At 36.7% G+C, this 18055-nt stretch overlaps 1 protein-coding gene across 3 annotated transcripts in view; it reads right to left on the bottom strand.

Moving 5' to 3' along the window:
* Positions 1 to 113: 113 nt before the first annotated feature.
* Positions 114 to 18055, bottom strand: part of LOC117406331 (mitogen-activated protein kinase kinase kinase 20-like) — a 34285-nt gene continuing 16343 nt past the window's right edge. For 2 of the 3 annotated variants that reach the window (XM_034010271.3, XM_034010280.3), the window contains exons 11-20: positions 16780 to 16915; positions 12210 to 12254; positions 12009 to 12039; positions 9219 to 9358; positions 8882 to 8944; positions 8648 to 8740; positions 3015 to 3131; positions 2571 to 2645; positions 2163 to 2313; positions 114 to 1459 (exon numbers count right to left, since the gene is read on the bottom strand). In XM_034010271.3, coding sequence (XP_033866162.3) covers positions 789 to 1459; positions 2163 to 2313; positions 2571 to 2645; positions 3015 to 3131; positions 8648 to 8740; positions 8882 to 8944; positions 9219 to 9358; positions 12009 to 12039; positions 12210 to 12254; positions 16780 to 16915 — 1522 coding nt within the window. In that variant the 3' untranslated portion in view covers positions 114 to 788. Of the gene's footprint in view, positions 1460 to 2162; positions 2314 to 2570; positions 2646 to 3014; positions 3132 to 8647; positions 8741 to 8881; positions 8945 to 9218; positions 9359 to 12008; positions 12040 to 12209; positions 12255 to 13368; positions 16058 to 16779; positions 16916 to 18055 lie in introns of those variants that run through there. The other variant, XM_034010291.3, reaches the window with a different exon arrangement.

Here is an 18055-nt window from a genome sequence, read left to right on the forward strand (position 1 = left end):
AGTTACATCTCTAAAGTAATTAATGACACAGTCAAAGCAAAATGCACATTTCTGAAGACATAACAGTTACTAAAAGATTATATACAGTAAATAATATTTTACTTCCTGTAAAATAGCAGTAAACCTCTTTTAATGACATGTTAAAAACAGTTACATCAGGTAGATAATTATATTAAATACAAATAGTGATATCAGGTATATAAATTATAATACAAATATTCAAAATATTAGTAAATCAACATATTTAAATATAATCTAAATAAATGTTTCATGTCCTGTATTTATTCACAAATACATTCTGTTAAACACAATTGTCAAGATGCCATAATGTAATTAATCAGAGCATGAGGATAAACAAATGTCCAACATACATTGTCTGTAGTGCTGCAACAATATTCAATAAAATAACAGTTAGGTAGAATTGATTTCAAGGACAAACAGCTTGAACAATCACTGAACAGCCATATTAAAAATAGAGCCAAATTAAGTTTAAAAATGAAAAATGAATGGCAGTGATCTGGAGCTGCATTGGTCAAGTTAAAAAGCCTTTACAATTTGGTAATGGAGGAGGAAAAAGGAGGGGAGGTTAGGCAGGGACCAATTCTGTGGCTAAGAAGCTAGAGGTGTCACCTCCATTGTTAAAAATAACAGATTTATGCAATTGGATTAGTGTGTAAAACGATACTGCACTCTAGTGACAGACTGACCACATAGGAACATCAAGGTAGTGTTAATATAACGATAGTATTTCAGTGTCTGAAGAGAGCAGCAACCTGTGGGTATCACAATCAGCTTCGACCACGACCAAGGCTGCCTCCTCTCGGCCTGCTTTTCACCTGTTTGTTGTCCTGCCTAGGCGACTTTTTCTGACGCTCAACCTTGGTCCAACCACCTTCACCAACCTTTTGTGCCTCTGTGTCACCTCTGCTTTCGTCCACTCTGGAAGACATCCCTGGAATTAGCCTGTGATTATTTGGCGACGCTGAGGCCCAGTTATTTGTCCTTGGTAAATGGAGTGGAGCTCGGTGGGGCCTCTCTGGTTTTGTTCCTGTAGGTGACCGTGTGTCTCTGTAAGTCCCTCCAGAAACACTTAAGGAACGGTAACCTGAATAATCGCTGTGGTAACCAGCTCTTGCACTTCCTTTATCTGAAGTGCTCTCTGACGCTGTGCTGGACGGACTGCTTCCCTTGGAGCCGAGGTGCACTGAGGAGAGCTTTTTAGTCAGTTCCAATGTTGGGGATGAACTTCTGGAGTCATTCCAAGGTGAAGCCTGACAGTGATTAGGGGATCTCCTCACAGCTGCTGCGTATGATTCTTGATCGGCGCAGAATGTTAAGAACTGAGGTAAAGTTGTTGCGCTGGCACTGCTGGCATGAGGTAATGCTGTGTGATGCTGCTGTGCTGTATTCATCAATAACTGCTTTATTCTCAGGTCATATATCCACTGAGGATCTACAACTTAAAAGTAAAAAAAAATATATAAAATATGGTTTAAATAAAAAAAAATATTGATTTATTTGGGATTTTAAAAATCATAGGTTAACAGTCAGAACTGCTGGATAAGAACATAAGAACATAAGAAAGTTTACAAACAAGAGGAGGCCATTCAGCCCATCTTGCTCGTTTGGTTGTTAGTAGCTTATTGATCCCAGAATCTCATCAAGCAGCTTCTTGAAGGATCCCAGGGTGTCAGCTTCAACAACATTACTGGGGAGTTGGTTCCAGACCCTTACAATTCTCTGTGTAAAAAGTGCCTCCTATTTTCTGTTCTGAATGCCCATTTTTCTAACCTCCATTTGTGACCCCTGGTCCTTGTTTCTTTTTTCAGGTCAAAAAAGTCCCTTGGGTCGACATTGTCTATACCTTTTAAGAGCAACAGATTGTGCATATGGACTTCTTTCTGTTATCTGAATGTTATATGAAGCCAATATGCATGTTACATTCAGTTATGTACATGTGTGCACTGTACTGTGAAGAGCAACAGATGTGTATGAAACAGGTTTAACCTCACTATATCTGAACAAACTGCACAATGAATCTGGTCAGTAACTGCTATATGAGTGTACTATGTGATAAAATTAGTCATTGTGGTTTGAATTACTGTAACAGGTTCTAGATGTCTGATACAGCTTTTTTATGAATACTTATAAGAAAGACTTACTTGAGTTTGATCTACTGCTTTGTTTTCCCTCTGTGTTTGGTACAGCAGTTTGTATTACAAGCTCCACTGTTCTTATCTCATCCCGAGCACTAACAGAACACCACCTGACAGCATGGTTGTGTCTTGTTGTTTTGGGAGACTTGACATCATTCTGTTGAAAAAAAATAGAACGCGGAATGAACAAAATTTGACTATCCCTGGAGAACTAAGGGTAAGTGAATTCTTGTTGAAATTCAAAAAAGTTTGGAAGCAACCCTTTATTTTTATCAGTCTGTTAGTTTTTAGTTTACAAACATTTGTTGTACAAATAACTTATTTTTTTGTCAATTGAAAAACAAGACTGAAAATCAAAAGGTATGCTGTTCACATTAAAATATGATGAGTGAATTCTGAAATGAAGACTCTCACCTCATAATTAACAACACATTCCACAACCTGGTCCTCTCTTATTCCAACAATCCACTTGTCCATCACAAAAGGTGGCTACAACACATTAGCATCCTTTAAACATATTTTACAGAAGAAGATATCCAAACTCTTTTAGTGGCTACACAATTGACATGCAAAGTGTTCATATATATTTGAGCATTGAATACAAGTCTTTTTATTTAAAAACTACATTGAATTCAATTAAAGAGAAGATATGGTATACAGGCAGAATATACTGAAATCATTTTGAATGCCAAATATTCTAATGAGCCATTGAAAAAAAAAAAAAAGTTATGCGGCTCAGCTGTATTAATATATATATATATATATATATATATATATATATATATATATATATATATATATATATATATATATATATATACTGGGAAACTGCATACATAGCTTGGCTAGTATATTTACCTTGGTCATTTTTATGACATATGCGTCAGGCCTATTGGCACTGAAAGTCACATCTTTAATGTACATTATGGCAACTTCATCCCCATCCAGCTCCATGTAGATTTTCCATTTGCAGTCCTACACATTTTTATTTAAATAAATTCATAAATAATTACATAGTTCTTAGTAAGGGAGTGTCAACGTTTGGAAAGTGTGAAACCGACCATCACAATACAGTAACTGTTACAAAAGCACTTTCTTAAACAATTAAAACAGAAGTTAAAAATTCTACATTGTACATTGAGATAAGACATCTTGTTCACAAGAATATTTGCCCCCGCCCACTCCCTGAAAAAAAAGGATTTGAATCTAAATTTCCTAAATGTATGGACACTTCTACTAAATGATTATATACCTCTGATTTAATAGTCACGAGATTTTGTTAAGAATTTATTTTTGTGAATGTTGTTGTATCATTGTGTTGTAAAATCACACATTGGATAAGGTACTGAAAATATCATTTACAAAGCCTTGAATTATTCTGATTAAATGAATTTAATAAAAGGTAATATCACGTACCACCCTTTGTGTCATAAAAGAAACAATGAACACATAAGATACACTTGCAATGCTTGTTAACATGATATACTGTACAGCCGAGGCCACATTTACATATTCTAAATCAACAGCACAACCTAGAGGACATTTAACAGTAATGCTGTTGTAAGTTGAAACAGGAAGGGAACATTCATTGTCTTGAATTGAGTCATTGAATTGGCGTAAACACAACTGAATTCAAACTCAAAAAAGCGTAACTTAAAAACGATTCCAGAACAAAGACAGTTTGTGTGTTTACGCAGGTTCTCCACCAGTACTAACTTATTCTTATTTTTTCGGCTCAATCACTTGCAAGTTGATGTAAACAGAAACGTGGCAGCCAGCTGGAGACCCCTTGTCGGTCGGTGCTGTGAAGAAAGCTGTAAAATGTTTTGCTTTTTTGGCAGGCAGTTGTGTGTCACCTACTCAGCTGTGCAGGTGCATCTAGTGCAAGTGCAGCAGGAGGTTACAGCTGGTATCTGCAGGCAGAATGGTTGTGGTGTACCAGATATGTGTCTGTCAGGAGATCTCGAAAAGAACAAGGGAGAGAGAATACATGGATGAAGGCTATATTTGCATCCTGAGCCATTTGGAAAAAAGGCATAATACCAGTAGTGACGTTAAAAAGTGATAATTCCTCTAGAGGAAAATACACTTGAACTTTGATCCATTCGACTCCTCGAGACCATCACTTTCAATTCAAACACAAAATGTCTCGTTTTCAATCACTCGACAACACCCACAGTACAGAAATGTTCATTAATGATCAACAAAATGAGAACATGTTAATAAAAAAAATGATATAAAGCTTGTATCTCAGAGAAAATGGAGAGGAATGGGAAATTAAAACAAGGTAAAGGCAATCATCCAAATAAAGCTGAAGCACTAATGGATAATGACATAGAACGTCTGTACAGCACTGCAACACTACGTTTTAAAAAAAAACAAAAAACAAAAAAACAACTGTGCTGCTGAACCTCGTCTTCTTTAATATTAGCATCACAAGGGTATCCATGTATTATAAAAAATAACAGATGGGACTCTTCAGTGAGTTACAGGAAAACAATTCCATCTCGGGTTTCTTTGAGTTTATAAATTACTCGACCTTCGGTCTCGTAATTTATTACGTTACAGAAACCTTGGATGAAATTATTTTCCTGTATCTCATTGACGCTCATCTAATATATATATATATATATATATATATATATATATATATATATATATATATATATATGTGCTATTTTCAAACCATTTTTTTGTTAATCTGTTTTGCATATCTTTTTAAATTTTATTTCTGGGGATTCCAGGGTCATGCTTTGGGGGGAAAAATATTAGTATGGTAGAAACATCATTTGGTAAATCTAACATCGAAAATTGAAAATATAAAGTCATAAAACTGAAATTGTAATGAGTACAATTTATTTTGGGTTTGTAAGAGAGCAAAAAACATAGGATCTCACTGGTGTTCCACAGAGAACAGCCTCTAATCAGACAAGAGGACCTCATGTGATCTGAACTGAAAACCTTAATAGCCACTTAACAGCCGTGCCGGCTCCTAGGGAGGTATCCCTGAAGACGAGGCACTTGATGTAGGGGACCCCCCTTGGGACAATCTACTACTGCTATATACTGAAAACCCTGATAATGATGTGCAACAGCCAGAAGAAATGAGTTTGTAGCAGATGTCTTAGTTTGTCGCATTAACATTAGCTACTTCGTTTTTTTTGTTTTTTTTTGTCCAACTTAACTATAATGATTCAGGCTGATTTTCACACCACTAGTTTATAGGATTCTGTAAAAGTAATGGGTCTTTCATAATAATAATAATAATAATAATAATAATAATAATAATACTACAATATTCTGGTTACTCTCTAGGCTACTGTTGCTGATTTAAAATTTCCAAACAGTAATACAAAACCAATAGCTAGTCCACACTCGTCTCTGCACTGAAAAGACCCTAGTGTTTACCTTTTGTCCACTGTGTATTTCAGTGCAGAAATGCTTGAAAGGGAAATGGTGTAAAAGTACTCTTGCCTAATAAGCTCTTGTGATCACGGAGCGGTGGCTGATCAGAGCACCGTGCTGCCGGCTCAGGGCTGCCCCTCCAGGACCCATCCCATCTGTCTGTCGAGCTGGAGAGAAGATGAATCCCAGCCTTCTCTCCTACTGCTGTCAAGTTCTCCCTTACAAGGACTTCTTATTACATTGAACAAGATCCCTAAAGGAAGCTGGCACAGGCGTGCCATTCTTGTTTAATTTTAGTAGTCACCATGGTATGATTTTGGTAAGCTTGAACTGCCCTGCTTCAGTACTCTACCACTAGATATGGTCTGAAAGTTATGTCATTTTAAGACCTCGCATTTCTTTTGATTTAGGCAAGTATCTTCTGAAGCAACACATACCTAGAATGAGACAGTAACTTCTCTAAGAACGTTTTTGTGCAAATGTTTGTTTTTTCAAAGTGCAATTGTTTATAGTGTTATTAGTTATGCAGTGTATTTGTAACAAGATACTATAGCTCAGTGTTAAAAACACTTTTTAACTGAAATTCTGGGCTTCACACATTCAATAGTGCCAATGGGTTCCTCTAGGCCCTCAGAGAGGTAACTATAAACTGTGGAGGATGTTGTCATCCATACATACACACACACACACACACACACACATATACACACACATATATATATATATATAGTTCCTTCAGCTGTGTAAATATTAAGGAAAATACACAAACATTTGCTTTTGATATTGTGAGGTTAGCAATACTTATGAGCTCCATGTATGCTTACAGTAAATATAAATGATGTATTTTTCCTTAGCAGCTTCCAGAAAAAGGTATAATCAAGGCCGATACGTAGACAGAGGGTTTAGGGTTCACTATTATTTTTTGCTGCTGAGCTACTGTTGCCCCACAATTTATGGAATGCTATTGTGTTTGGATCACATTGAAAAAAAAAAATCACAGCAGTGCCGAGATAACACAAGCTCTGTTAACGTGCTGCGGCCTGTTCTACAAGGTGTCATGACCCACACTTGCATTGTCCCAAGGGTTTTCTTGTAACTAAAAAGAAATCCACAGGAAGCTGCTGGCTAAGAAGTGCACTAATAACCCAAACCAGCATTTACAAGTTACACTGGGGTCTAGAACTGAGGTTGTTTTAATCACTTCGTCAGAAACAATGTCTAGTAATGATGTACAGGACTATGGCTGTTCTAATGATGATTCATACATAATTCAGAACCTTTCACTTGGCACCACTGTGATATCCTCATTAGCAGAGACTTACACTGGCTGTCAGATGGTGTCCATACAATTGAAGGCATTACTTTGTCTTTGAGAAGTGCAGCTGCTTCCATGACACCACCAGTATATAAAAACATGACGCTAGTTTGTTTTATTTAGTGCTAAACCCTTCTAGTTTGTAAAAACAAGGCTGACATAGAACCTGACATGAGGCAGGGAAAATAATTAGCTCTCATTTTCTCAGCCTCCTATTTCCTTCTCCCTGCTGCGTTCTCTACCCACTAAACCACCACATGTCAGTCGAAATGGGAGGCAATTAGCAGGCTCATTTCAGCCCTGCAAATGCACTGAAAAGAAACTATTTATGCTGGGACAATGAACAGCTGAAAGATTAAAGAACATTTGCCTTTTAAAAAGAAAATGACTTCTGGCTAAATGGGCAATTTTTGATTATATTCAAACAGCCCTAGAGTAGCAGTCTTCTTTTTTTCTTATAAGACGCCCCTACAAAGAACCAGATTTGTGAAGAATGGAAATGAAGCATTGCTTTAGATGAAAGAACTAAATTTAAAAAAAAAAATGTAATGAATGTGTTATGGCAAAATATGTAAATTGGTTTGAGACTGCTCAATATTTGTTTCAAAGGTGAAAGGTTAAAGACGGTTGCTATCTAAAGACAATTATATGCGGTTGAAAAGGATCCTCAGCTTGTATACATTTACATTTATTTAATTAAAGTTAAGGAACTGCAAAATATAAACACTATATACCATAGCCTTTACTGTTAACTACTTAAGGGCAACTCCATGTCATCCAATGTCTGGATGTCAATTAAAGGCGTGGCTGACTAACTGCGATAACAGTCTATAAAAAAAAAAAAATGAAAACGAGGGGCAACTCAAATGTCCTTCCAGGACCCCCTTGTAAACGAGGCCTTGTCTCAATGGGTAAATCTCCTGGCTAAACAAACAAATAAATGAATTAATCAAATAAAAATTGCAATTAAAAAATGTTCTCAGGAACTGTTGCACTTAGTGGGGCCTATTTTGAAGCAAGACAAAAAATATACTTTTTCCTAAAATAAATAAAACAAAAGTGTAATAGGGCCCAATGAGTTGAAATAGAGGGCGCTGATAGATAATCTCTTCAAATGATCCTTTATTAAGGGCATTTTTGTTTCAATTGTTTATTAGTTGTTTAATGTTCTATTTAACATCACTGTACAGACTACACCTTTATATTATTGTGAACAAAAAACAAACATCCATGTGGCCCAGCACAGAGAAAGTCACTGCACCACCCAGCATCATATACATGCATAAAGTTGTTATAAACATGCATACACTGGTTACAGTATTTGTCACAATACTAATTTATGTAGTTACTTGCATACTGAGTTATATTCATAATTTGTAGAGTTATATGCATTAACTTCCTGTTAGTTTAATTTGTAATGAAATTAGGACAAACAATCCCTAAAATATAGACTTCAATAGCTCAGTCACCCAGGTGTCAGTGATTGTGAAAAAGTAACTTAACATCCATAGAGAGACAAACTTCCTGGGGTCTATTCATCTGAGCTAAAAGCCAGAGGATTTAAATACTGGCATTGTTGAAATCATTAAAAAAAGAAAATCTAATTTTGTCTTTAAAATTAGGTAAAATTACATGTTTTCATATTCAACATAATATTCAGAATCAAACACACACACACACACACACATACAGTATATATATACATATACATATATATATATATATATACACACACACACACACACACATATATATATATCATGTATCCTACCTGAGGGCCACTTCCTGGTTTAAAATGGTAACCGAAAACCAGCTCCAGATTCACAATTTTTGTCGCATCATCTTCTATTTCAGATTCAGCATCCTAAGTACAGGAAACACAGCAAGGCAATTACCACAATGATATGCATTTCGAATAACTAGGAATTGCTTGTATTAGCACCGTCTCAGTTTTTAAACAGTATTTTTCATTTAGCTTTAAAGATCCAACAGAAATTGAGCTTACCTTCATTAAAGGAGGGAAATGGAAAAGACTCAAATAATCGTGGGTTAGTTTCTCAATTTCAGTCTGGAAGAAAACACACAATGTCAAGGATTACACTTTAACTAAGAAATTCCACCCTCTGGTTTATTAGTTTAATGTTTATATTTAGTAATAATACAGCTATATGGCACTGGAAACTAAATCTGATTAGTTCTTTGTTTGGCATGGAGGTAAGTAAACTACGACAGGCTCAGGTCAGTGCTGCTGGGGTCAACGTTGCTTCTTTACACTGACAGCAGTTGCTTAAGGATGACTGAAGTGCTGCCTGCATTATACAGAATCTTTGTCACACTCTTACCTTCAAATGAATAATGTGTCCTCTGGATCTGATACCCATGTCCTTCATGTCACTTTCCTTCAGAAGAAGTAGTCTTTTGCCTGTGATGTGGTTTTCTTTAAACAGATCTGCATATCTCTTCATGTCACAAAAGCTTTCCCCTAAAAATTGTGAAGCAAAATGGGCAACATGGATTAAACAATGCTTCAAGACACGTCAATAAAAAACCTCCTTGCACAAAAGGTTCTTTAAAATAATAACATACAAACTGTGATAAAGAGCACTGATATCATTATACCTTAAAGCTTTAAACAGTTTTTGATGTTTTGTAATTTGGTATTTAAAAAAAAAAAAAAAAAAAAAATATATATATATATATATATATATATATATATATATATATATATATATATACAGTACTGTGCAAAAGTTTTAGGCAGGTGAGAAAAAATGCTGTAAAGTAAGAATGCTTTCAAAAATAGACATTTTAATAGATTATATTTATCAATTAACTAAATGCAAAGTGAGTGAACAGAAGAAAAATCTAAATCAAATCCATATTTGGTGTGACCACCCTTTGCCTTCAAAACAGCATCAATTCTTCTAGGTACACTTGCACAAAGTCAGGGATTTTGTAGGCATATAGTCAGGTGTATGATTAAACAATTATACCAAACAGGTGCTAATGATCATCAATTCAACATGTAGGTTGAAACACAATCATTAACTGAAACAGAAACAGCTGTGTAGGAGGAATAAAACTGGGTGAGGAACAGCCAAACTCAGCTAACAAGGTGAGGTTGCTGAAGACTGAAGTTTACTGTCAAAAGTCATACACCATGGCAAGACTGAGCACAGCAACAAGACACAAGGTAGTTATACTGCATCAGCAAGGTCTCTCCCAGGCAGAAATTTCAAGGCAGACAGGGGTTTCCAGATGTGCTGTCCAAGCTCTTTTGAAGAAGCACAAAGAAATGGGCAACGTTGAGGACCGTAGACGCAGTGGTCAGCCAAGGAAACTTGCTGCAGCAGATGAAAGACACATCATGCTTACTTCCCTTTGCAATCGGAAGATGTCCAGCAGTGCCATCAGCTCAGAATTGGCAGAAAACAGTGGGACCCTGGTACACCCATCTACTGTCCGGAGAAGTCTGGTCAGAAGTGGCCTTCATGGAAGATGTGCGGCCAAAAAGCCATACCTCCGACGTGGAAACAAGGCCAAGCGACTCAACTATGCACGAAAACACAGGAACTGGGGTGCAGAAAAATGGCAGCAGGTGCTCTGGACTGATGAGTCAAAATTTGAAATATTTGGCTGTAGCAGAAGACAGTTTGTTCGCCGAAGGGCTGGAGAGCGGTACACGAATGAGTGTCTGCAGGCAACAGTGAAGCATGGTGGAGGTTCCTTGCAAGTTTGGGGCTGCATTTCTGCAAATGGAGTTGGGGATTTGGTCAGAATTAATGGTCTCCTCAATGCTGAGAAGTACAGGCAGATACTTATCCATTATGCAATACCATCAGGGAGGCATCTGATTGGCCCCAAATTTATTCTGCAGCATGACAATGACCCCAAACATACAGCGAAAGTCATTAAGAACTATCTTCAGCGTAAAGAGTTCAAGACTCTTGTACTAGCCTACAGATGCCTTGATCAGACTGCACCCAGCTACCTCCAGACCCTCATCTCTCCCTACACCCCCACTCGATCTCTCCGCTCCGCCTGCACTAGAAGACTGGCTCTACCTCCGCTACGCTCCCCTGCCTCCCGAGCCCGCTCCTTCTCCACCCTTGCTCCGCAGTGGTGGAACGACCTTCCTACAGATGTCAGGACTGCCCAGTCCCTGACCACCTCTTCAAACAGCACCTGTAGAACTCCTCTGTTGTATCCTGGGACACTATCACCCTTCATTTAAATATGCTTTATTTTGCTCTTATCTGCCCCCTATTTTACTGCATTTAATCCTGTACCTCAGAATATTGTAATCTGCCAAGTGTTTAATCTGTAGTATTTGTACTTAATCATATCCTGATGTAACTATCACTATTTAATCATATCCTGATGTAACTTTCACTATTATCTGCTGTATTATTGAATTGTGATTTGTCACACTTGAGAATTATTGTATTTCTTGTTCTTACTGTATGACTTATATTGTAACACTTGAATGTATTTGTATTTGCTTGCGATTGTAAGTCGCCCTGGATAAGGGCGTCTGCTAAGAAATAAATAATAAAGAAGAACAAGGAGTCCTGGAAGTGATGGTATGGCCCCTACAGAGCCCTGATCTCAACATCATCGAGTCTGTCTGGGATTACATGAAGAGAGAGAAGCAACTGAGGCTGCCTAAATCCACAGAAGAACTGTGGTTAGTTCTCCAAGATGTTTGGGCCAACCTACCTGCCGAGTTGCTTCAAAAACTGTGTGCAAGTGTACCTAGAAGAATTGATGCTGTTTTGAAGGCAAAGGGTGGTCACACCAAATATTGATTTGATGTAGATTTTTCTTCTGTTCACTCACTTTGCATTTTGTTAATTGATAAATATAAACTATTAACATGTCTATTTTTGAAAGCATTCTTACTTACAGCATTTTTTCACACCTGCCTAAAACTTTTGCACAGTACTGTATGTATATATATATATATATATATATATATATATATATATATATATATATATAATGTGTTATATTACCAGTACCGTGGTTTATTTATTAAGATTTCGATATAGTTAAATATAAAGATTAAAATAATTGTAACATATATATATATATATTTTTTACTGTTTTAGATGCTGTATTTAAAAACTTACCTTCTCCAAATAGTTGTTGCATCCAGAAATACTGTGAATATGTAAAACATGACATTAAAATTAAATAAAACATATCCACTCTCAAAACATATGTTAATTAAAATAATTATATACTGTATATTTTATATACTTTTTGTTTATGTATGTGGTTATGTGGAACAGATTAAAACATTTTACATTTACAAAGCATATTGTACTTACCACATGCTTCTCTGTCCATGCATATATATCAAGACATGGCAATAGCTGCAGAATAAAAAAATAAAAAAGCACTATTAATATAAAATAATTACAATGGCCAATATGTTTTATAATACAAAATATATTTGTTATCCAGTGGATGTAGAAAAGAACTGGTGAATTCACCAAACTGTGATTCTACTAACCAGTGATTCCACTAAGCAAATTGCACACTCACCATTCATTGGTACTGGATAACCTCAGCTGTAAAGTTTAAATTTACAGCATGTTAAATAGGTATTTGCCAAACAGTTTTTTCTGCATTGCAATCCAGATTGTTATAGAGTGCAATCTAAGTTTGGTATAGCAAAGTTTAAACAGTCTAGCATTTATTCCACAGTATTTTGAAAAGGGATGTATTGAAAAGGAAATAAGCGCTTGAAGTAGACTGCACTTTAAACATCATGTATGTACTAGCAGGAGGCAATGTGATTGGTTCAATATATGGTCTTTATACAAAACTTCCTACAAATATAAAGTAACTTCATACTTAAAAACACCATGACACTGCATTGTATAGTTCACGCCTTTAAAATATTTCACACCAGACACTGAAGTTTTATTCATTTACCAAATGTTCTGCATCATTTTATCACAATGAAACTTGTGATATCCCAGGAAAATAAGATCACTAATTAACCCAGAAGCCAATGTCAGCAAGAACAGCTCAATACTTGAATTCCTTAAAAAAGCCTCATGCATATCTCAATAATAAATTGTGAAAGCTGCCCTCTGGTGGAATGAAAGCATTATTGAATCTTAGACTAATCCAAATGGTGGTTTCCATATCACAAATTCAGGAAATTAGCAAAAAAGTTGCATATACACACACACTATTTATTTTTTAGATATATTTGGGTGCTTTAGCATAATTCATAGTAAAATAATTTAATAAATTCAATGACAAACATTTCGACAAAAAGTCATAAAAACATTTTGACAAAAAAGTCATTTTCTGCTGTTGAGCACCCAACTCATGTTACATAAACCCCAGCCCTGGAAATGTACACTTTAGAAAAATATGAGCCCTAGTCAAAAGGTCTTCACTGCAATTTATATGGTTTTTATACCTGTTGGTTTCTTCAAAAACAAAGTAAATAAATAATACAAGCAAGACAAATTGCATGCATACAGACTTTATTTATCCTTCAAAACAAACAAAGTTAAAACTTTGTGGACTGGGCCCAATATTTCTTAATACAAAAAGAAAATCAGAGAAGGAAATGATTTAACAAATGTGAAACATAGAAAGTTTTAATAGGAACAGAAATAAGCAGAGAATACATTATTTAATGTCAAAAGTTTATTGAAAAATAAGTATATAGAAGAGAAAGCAGCAAAAACAAAACAAAAAGTTCACATCAAACTGGCTTTAACACTTATGTGAACTATAAATAGGATTACGTCACAGTATCCATTTGAAATGTAGTATTGTATAAAGTGCATAAGCTGTAAATGCAGTGCGTGTGACATTCCGTCACTTTAATACTAGTTTAAAACCTAGGTTGACTTTTCACGATTTGAAAGTTGGTAACTGACTAATCATCATGCAGCTATGAAAACACTGCACATAGGAAGCACAGCTGGGATGAAAAAACTTTCCTTAGGGGCTACCGAGTAGTACATCCAGTAAAGGCGCTCCGCGTGGAGTGCAGGATGCGCCCTATAGCCTGGAGATTGCATATACAAATCCAGGCTATGTCACTGCTGACTGTGACCGGGGGTTCCTAGGGGGCGGCACACAATTGGCCAAGCGTCGCCCGGGTAGGGAGGGCTTAGGTCGGCAGGGGAATCCACGGTTCACCGCGCACCAGTGACCCCTGTGGCCGATAGGGCGCCTATGATTCTGCCATCAGCACTATAGGTCTGGGGGCCTCGCTGTGGATCCGCATTGTAAAAAACGACAGATTGGCAGGAACACGTTTTGGAGGACGCATGTTCCAGCCTCTGTTTCCCGAGTCGCCAGAGGGATAGCAGCGGTAAACCGGGATACAAATAACAATTGGGCATTCCAAATTGGGGAGAAAACTGGGGTTAACAAAAAAAAAGAAAAAAAAAAGGAAACACTTCCCTTGTGGTACCACACTACATTGGTCTGTACCCAGGTCAGAGGTAGATCAGACCAGCATAGTGCATTTCATTTATATAAGGTGCACTCACTGTATAAAGCCAATACAGTATGAAACCTGGAAAATGGGAACACATGAAATTCTTGCCATAGTTTAGATCTAACCAACATTCCACACAGAACTACCTTTGTCTCTTATAAATGCTATGATCTAATCTACATTTCTTTTTAATATCCCACTGTGTGTCCTGCCGTATTCTCTATTGTTGTCTGTCCTTAGATCATTATTTCACATGCTTAGTGTACTGCACTATCTACTCCAGCAAAAAAAAAAAAAGAAGCATTTTTGTTGAAATAGTGGCAAATAATAATGTAAGCAGAACCAATGGCGAATCATAAAGAACACACAAGTTGCTTGTAATAACTCAAATTAGAAAGGAAATGTAGAGGCTATAAAGTATCCCTATATAAACCGTAATGGGGAAAAAAGAGGGATGAAAGAAAACTGTGCTTAATTTGGCCTGTGTTGCTTTTCATGGATGCTACCCTTAAACTTATATATTTTATACTGTATAACCTCATTAGTATTTATGAAATAGCTTAACCCAAACTCTACACAGAGATGTCACCTACTGACACGATTACTGAATCTTAGACTAATCCAAAATACTAAATGCAGCAAGTGTGGGACTCAATAAAAAAAAGAATTCTAATAAAATGTGATGGTTTTAGCTAAAACCACTCAACCAGACCAAACTTTCAATCAATATAAAACAAAATAAATAAACATTGAACATTCCCAATAAATAAAATATTCTTCAACGACATTTGTATATTATATTATGTTATGTAATCATGGTATTGTATTTCTTAGGCAAGTAAAAGTAGTGTTGAAATAAAATATAAAAATACATACATTACTTCCACATGAAACATGAGCAATTCAATAAAAACAGCTTGTGTAATATAATGTTAGCTAGATGAAGAGTGTTTTATAGGCTAAACAAAATAAAGTAGGTGGTTTGCTGCCCTTGCGCATTTTAAAGATTTAATGTTCAGGACAATGAACAAACATTATTTTGCAGAAAAAATAAGCACCGGTAACACTCCTTCTGCTGCCACGGCAGGGTACGGGGATTTCAGTGTATTGTCAGAGTTCTGATACATGTCTAATGCAAAAAAGGGCATGTAGTTTCACATACAAAGAGGTACAGCGACTTTATCCAAAAAACAGACTTTGCTTTTTTAATTACACTTTCAACACAGGCCAAGTAAGCCGTTTTAAAAATGTTACAGATTTTCCAACTAACTGATATTCCGTCTAGGCCTGAATTAAATACAAGTTTATGGTGCTGCCATAACTATGCTTTACACTATGCTCATCCCAGGCCTGAGGGAACTTGGTGGGTGACTAATTGCATTAGTCGCTGTCGTCTGACCAGTTAAATGCACCCAGAGACACAGCCGTGTTGATTTTCTTCCCTTCTCTGACACTGGTGGATTTAGAGGAGTTCTGCTTGGCCTGCATGTTTGTCTGTATCCCAGAGTGCAAGACAGGTCCTGCCAGGTCCATAGAGAGAATATCCCCAAAGCCCTTCATCATGGCCTGCAGGTTCATGCCATCTACCTCCCCGTTACTGGCAGCAGTGATCTGACAAGACATCTCTGAACTGTTTGACTCCTCTGTTTTAGACTCATAGAAAGACTCTTCTGAAATCTTTGCAGTAACAGGCAAGAAAAGCTGAGAAAAGGTACAGAAAGAAAAGGAATTAGAATCACAAAATAGTGAAGAAGTGGTTACTTTAGTTGTTTTAGTAAATGAAAAGTGTTTCATTTCCCAAAATAGAGAGAGCAACATGTTAATTTTTTAGAATGCTGGCAAGAAAAATCTTAGAAGTTTTAGATAAGTGAAGGTGAAAGCCATGTCTGCAGAACACTTTAGGCACCAATGCATTACTTCAGACTGCTTAAATTCAAACACACACACATACATACAGTGTGCTATAGTGTGGCAGTATATGTTTGAAATGCAATGTTCTGTAGACTCAATACATATGCAGATACTTCTCATATATATATTTTTTAAACATAGATAAATATTGTGAGTTACAACCCAATCTACCACTCTGTATGCTCTGTTGGGGGAAAAAGAAACAACACTTCACATCCTTGATAAGATGGACTACCCTGCGAGTACCTTTGGTCCACACACACAGATAAAACAATACAAGATAGAATTTTGAATTTAATATTTTACCAAAGGAATCCTTAGATTTGTAGCAAGCCTAAATCGAATCCATACCCTCTTACTACATAACTAATTTTAGCCATTAAACATACTGGACTCTGTTGTGGTCCCAGTAACTGTGACACATGTTTTTTAAATTTTTTTGACAATGCTGGCTAGGGTGTTATTGGGATTAGCTCCAGCTCGGACAGGGAAGCCCCTCCTGCTTCACTCACCGGCGTGTGCGACTGTTCCATCAGCTTGCGCTCCCACATCTTCAGACGTCGTTCCCGCTCCTTCAGCTTCTGCTCCTTGGTGCTCAGATCACGCTCCAGCTTCTTCAGTCTCTCCAACGTGGCCTCAATTTCACATCTACAAACAATAATCAGTTCAGGATGGCCGCTTACCGACAGATACAAATTGCTCACAATTTCCACCTGGATCTCTCCATCAATAGCCTCCCAGTCTAAATGACATAGTACTGGCATTAACACACAAAGAATGTTATGCCTGTGTTTCCAGGATCATTTTAACACACATAACCCCGAAGGAGGAGTACTAAAAGCAGTACTGTATATCATTCTGAAGAATCTACCTTGGCATAGTTTAACTTTTACCCCCCCCCCCCAAAAAAAAAAAATTATATATATATATATATATATATATATATATATATATATATACATATTATATTGAACTAAAACAACCCCCACCTGAAGAACATGGTAATGTTGTTGTCAGTCACTGCAATATACTGTGTCTTCTTGCAAAAAGATAGCAGCCAAATTTGGTTAGAGGTCAAGGTCAACAGCAAGACTGGAGGTGAGGACTAGGGGTGTGCAGATACCCAGATTTTGCAAGTAATTCCCCTTAAGTCTTCCCTGGTGCGATACAATATAAAACTAATATATAGAATATTGTGACCTTAGCCATTTAAACTTTTGAGGCATAATGGGTTAGGTCATTTTTTTTATTAATTTTTTTATTAAATTACACTGTCAGAAAAAACTCAGTTTGATCGTCATTGGTAGAGATGAGGACAAAAACGAGGTAACGCCATTGTTTCGGATGACTTAAAACACACCCTTGATTTAGAGTTTAGGCAAAAACATCTTGGATTATGCAGGTCACTGATATAACCAGCAGGTGATGCTGTTCAGTGCAGTATCACTGCTTGCAGGGGCTGCAGTCTTAAACCTTACGACCCAAGCCGAGTCAAGGTAGCGCTAACGCTGGCTCAGAGTGCAGCTATTTATACTCAGGCATGCGACGCAGCTCTAAAACTCCACACATGGTCAATTTTTCCACTTGTGCTCTAAACTTTTCCTGTAATCGATTTTCTTGCTCGTCTGTTTACTGACAAACACCCATGGAATTTATAATCCTCTCTCCCTTCTTTTGTCCTATTTTTAAATCTCAGATCCCCCTTCTGAATTTCCTCTCACTGTCTGTAACCGCTGCTATTAAAAACCAGACTGAATACCCACCCCCCACCTTTAATGTTCACAGGGT

This window comes from Acipenser ruthenus, chromosome 10, assembly GCF_902713425.1.
Source record: "Acipenser ruthenus chromosome 10, fAciRut3.2 maternal haplotype, whole genome shotgun sequence".
Classification (NCBI taxonomy): Eukaryota; Metazoa; Chordata; class Actinopteri; order Acipenseriformes; family Acipenseridae; genus Acipenser; species Acipenser ruthenus.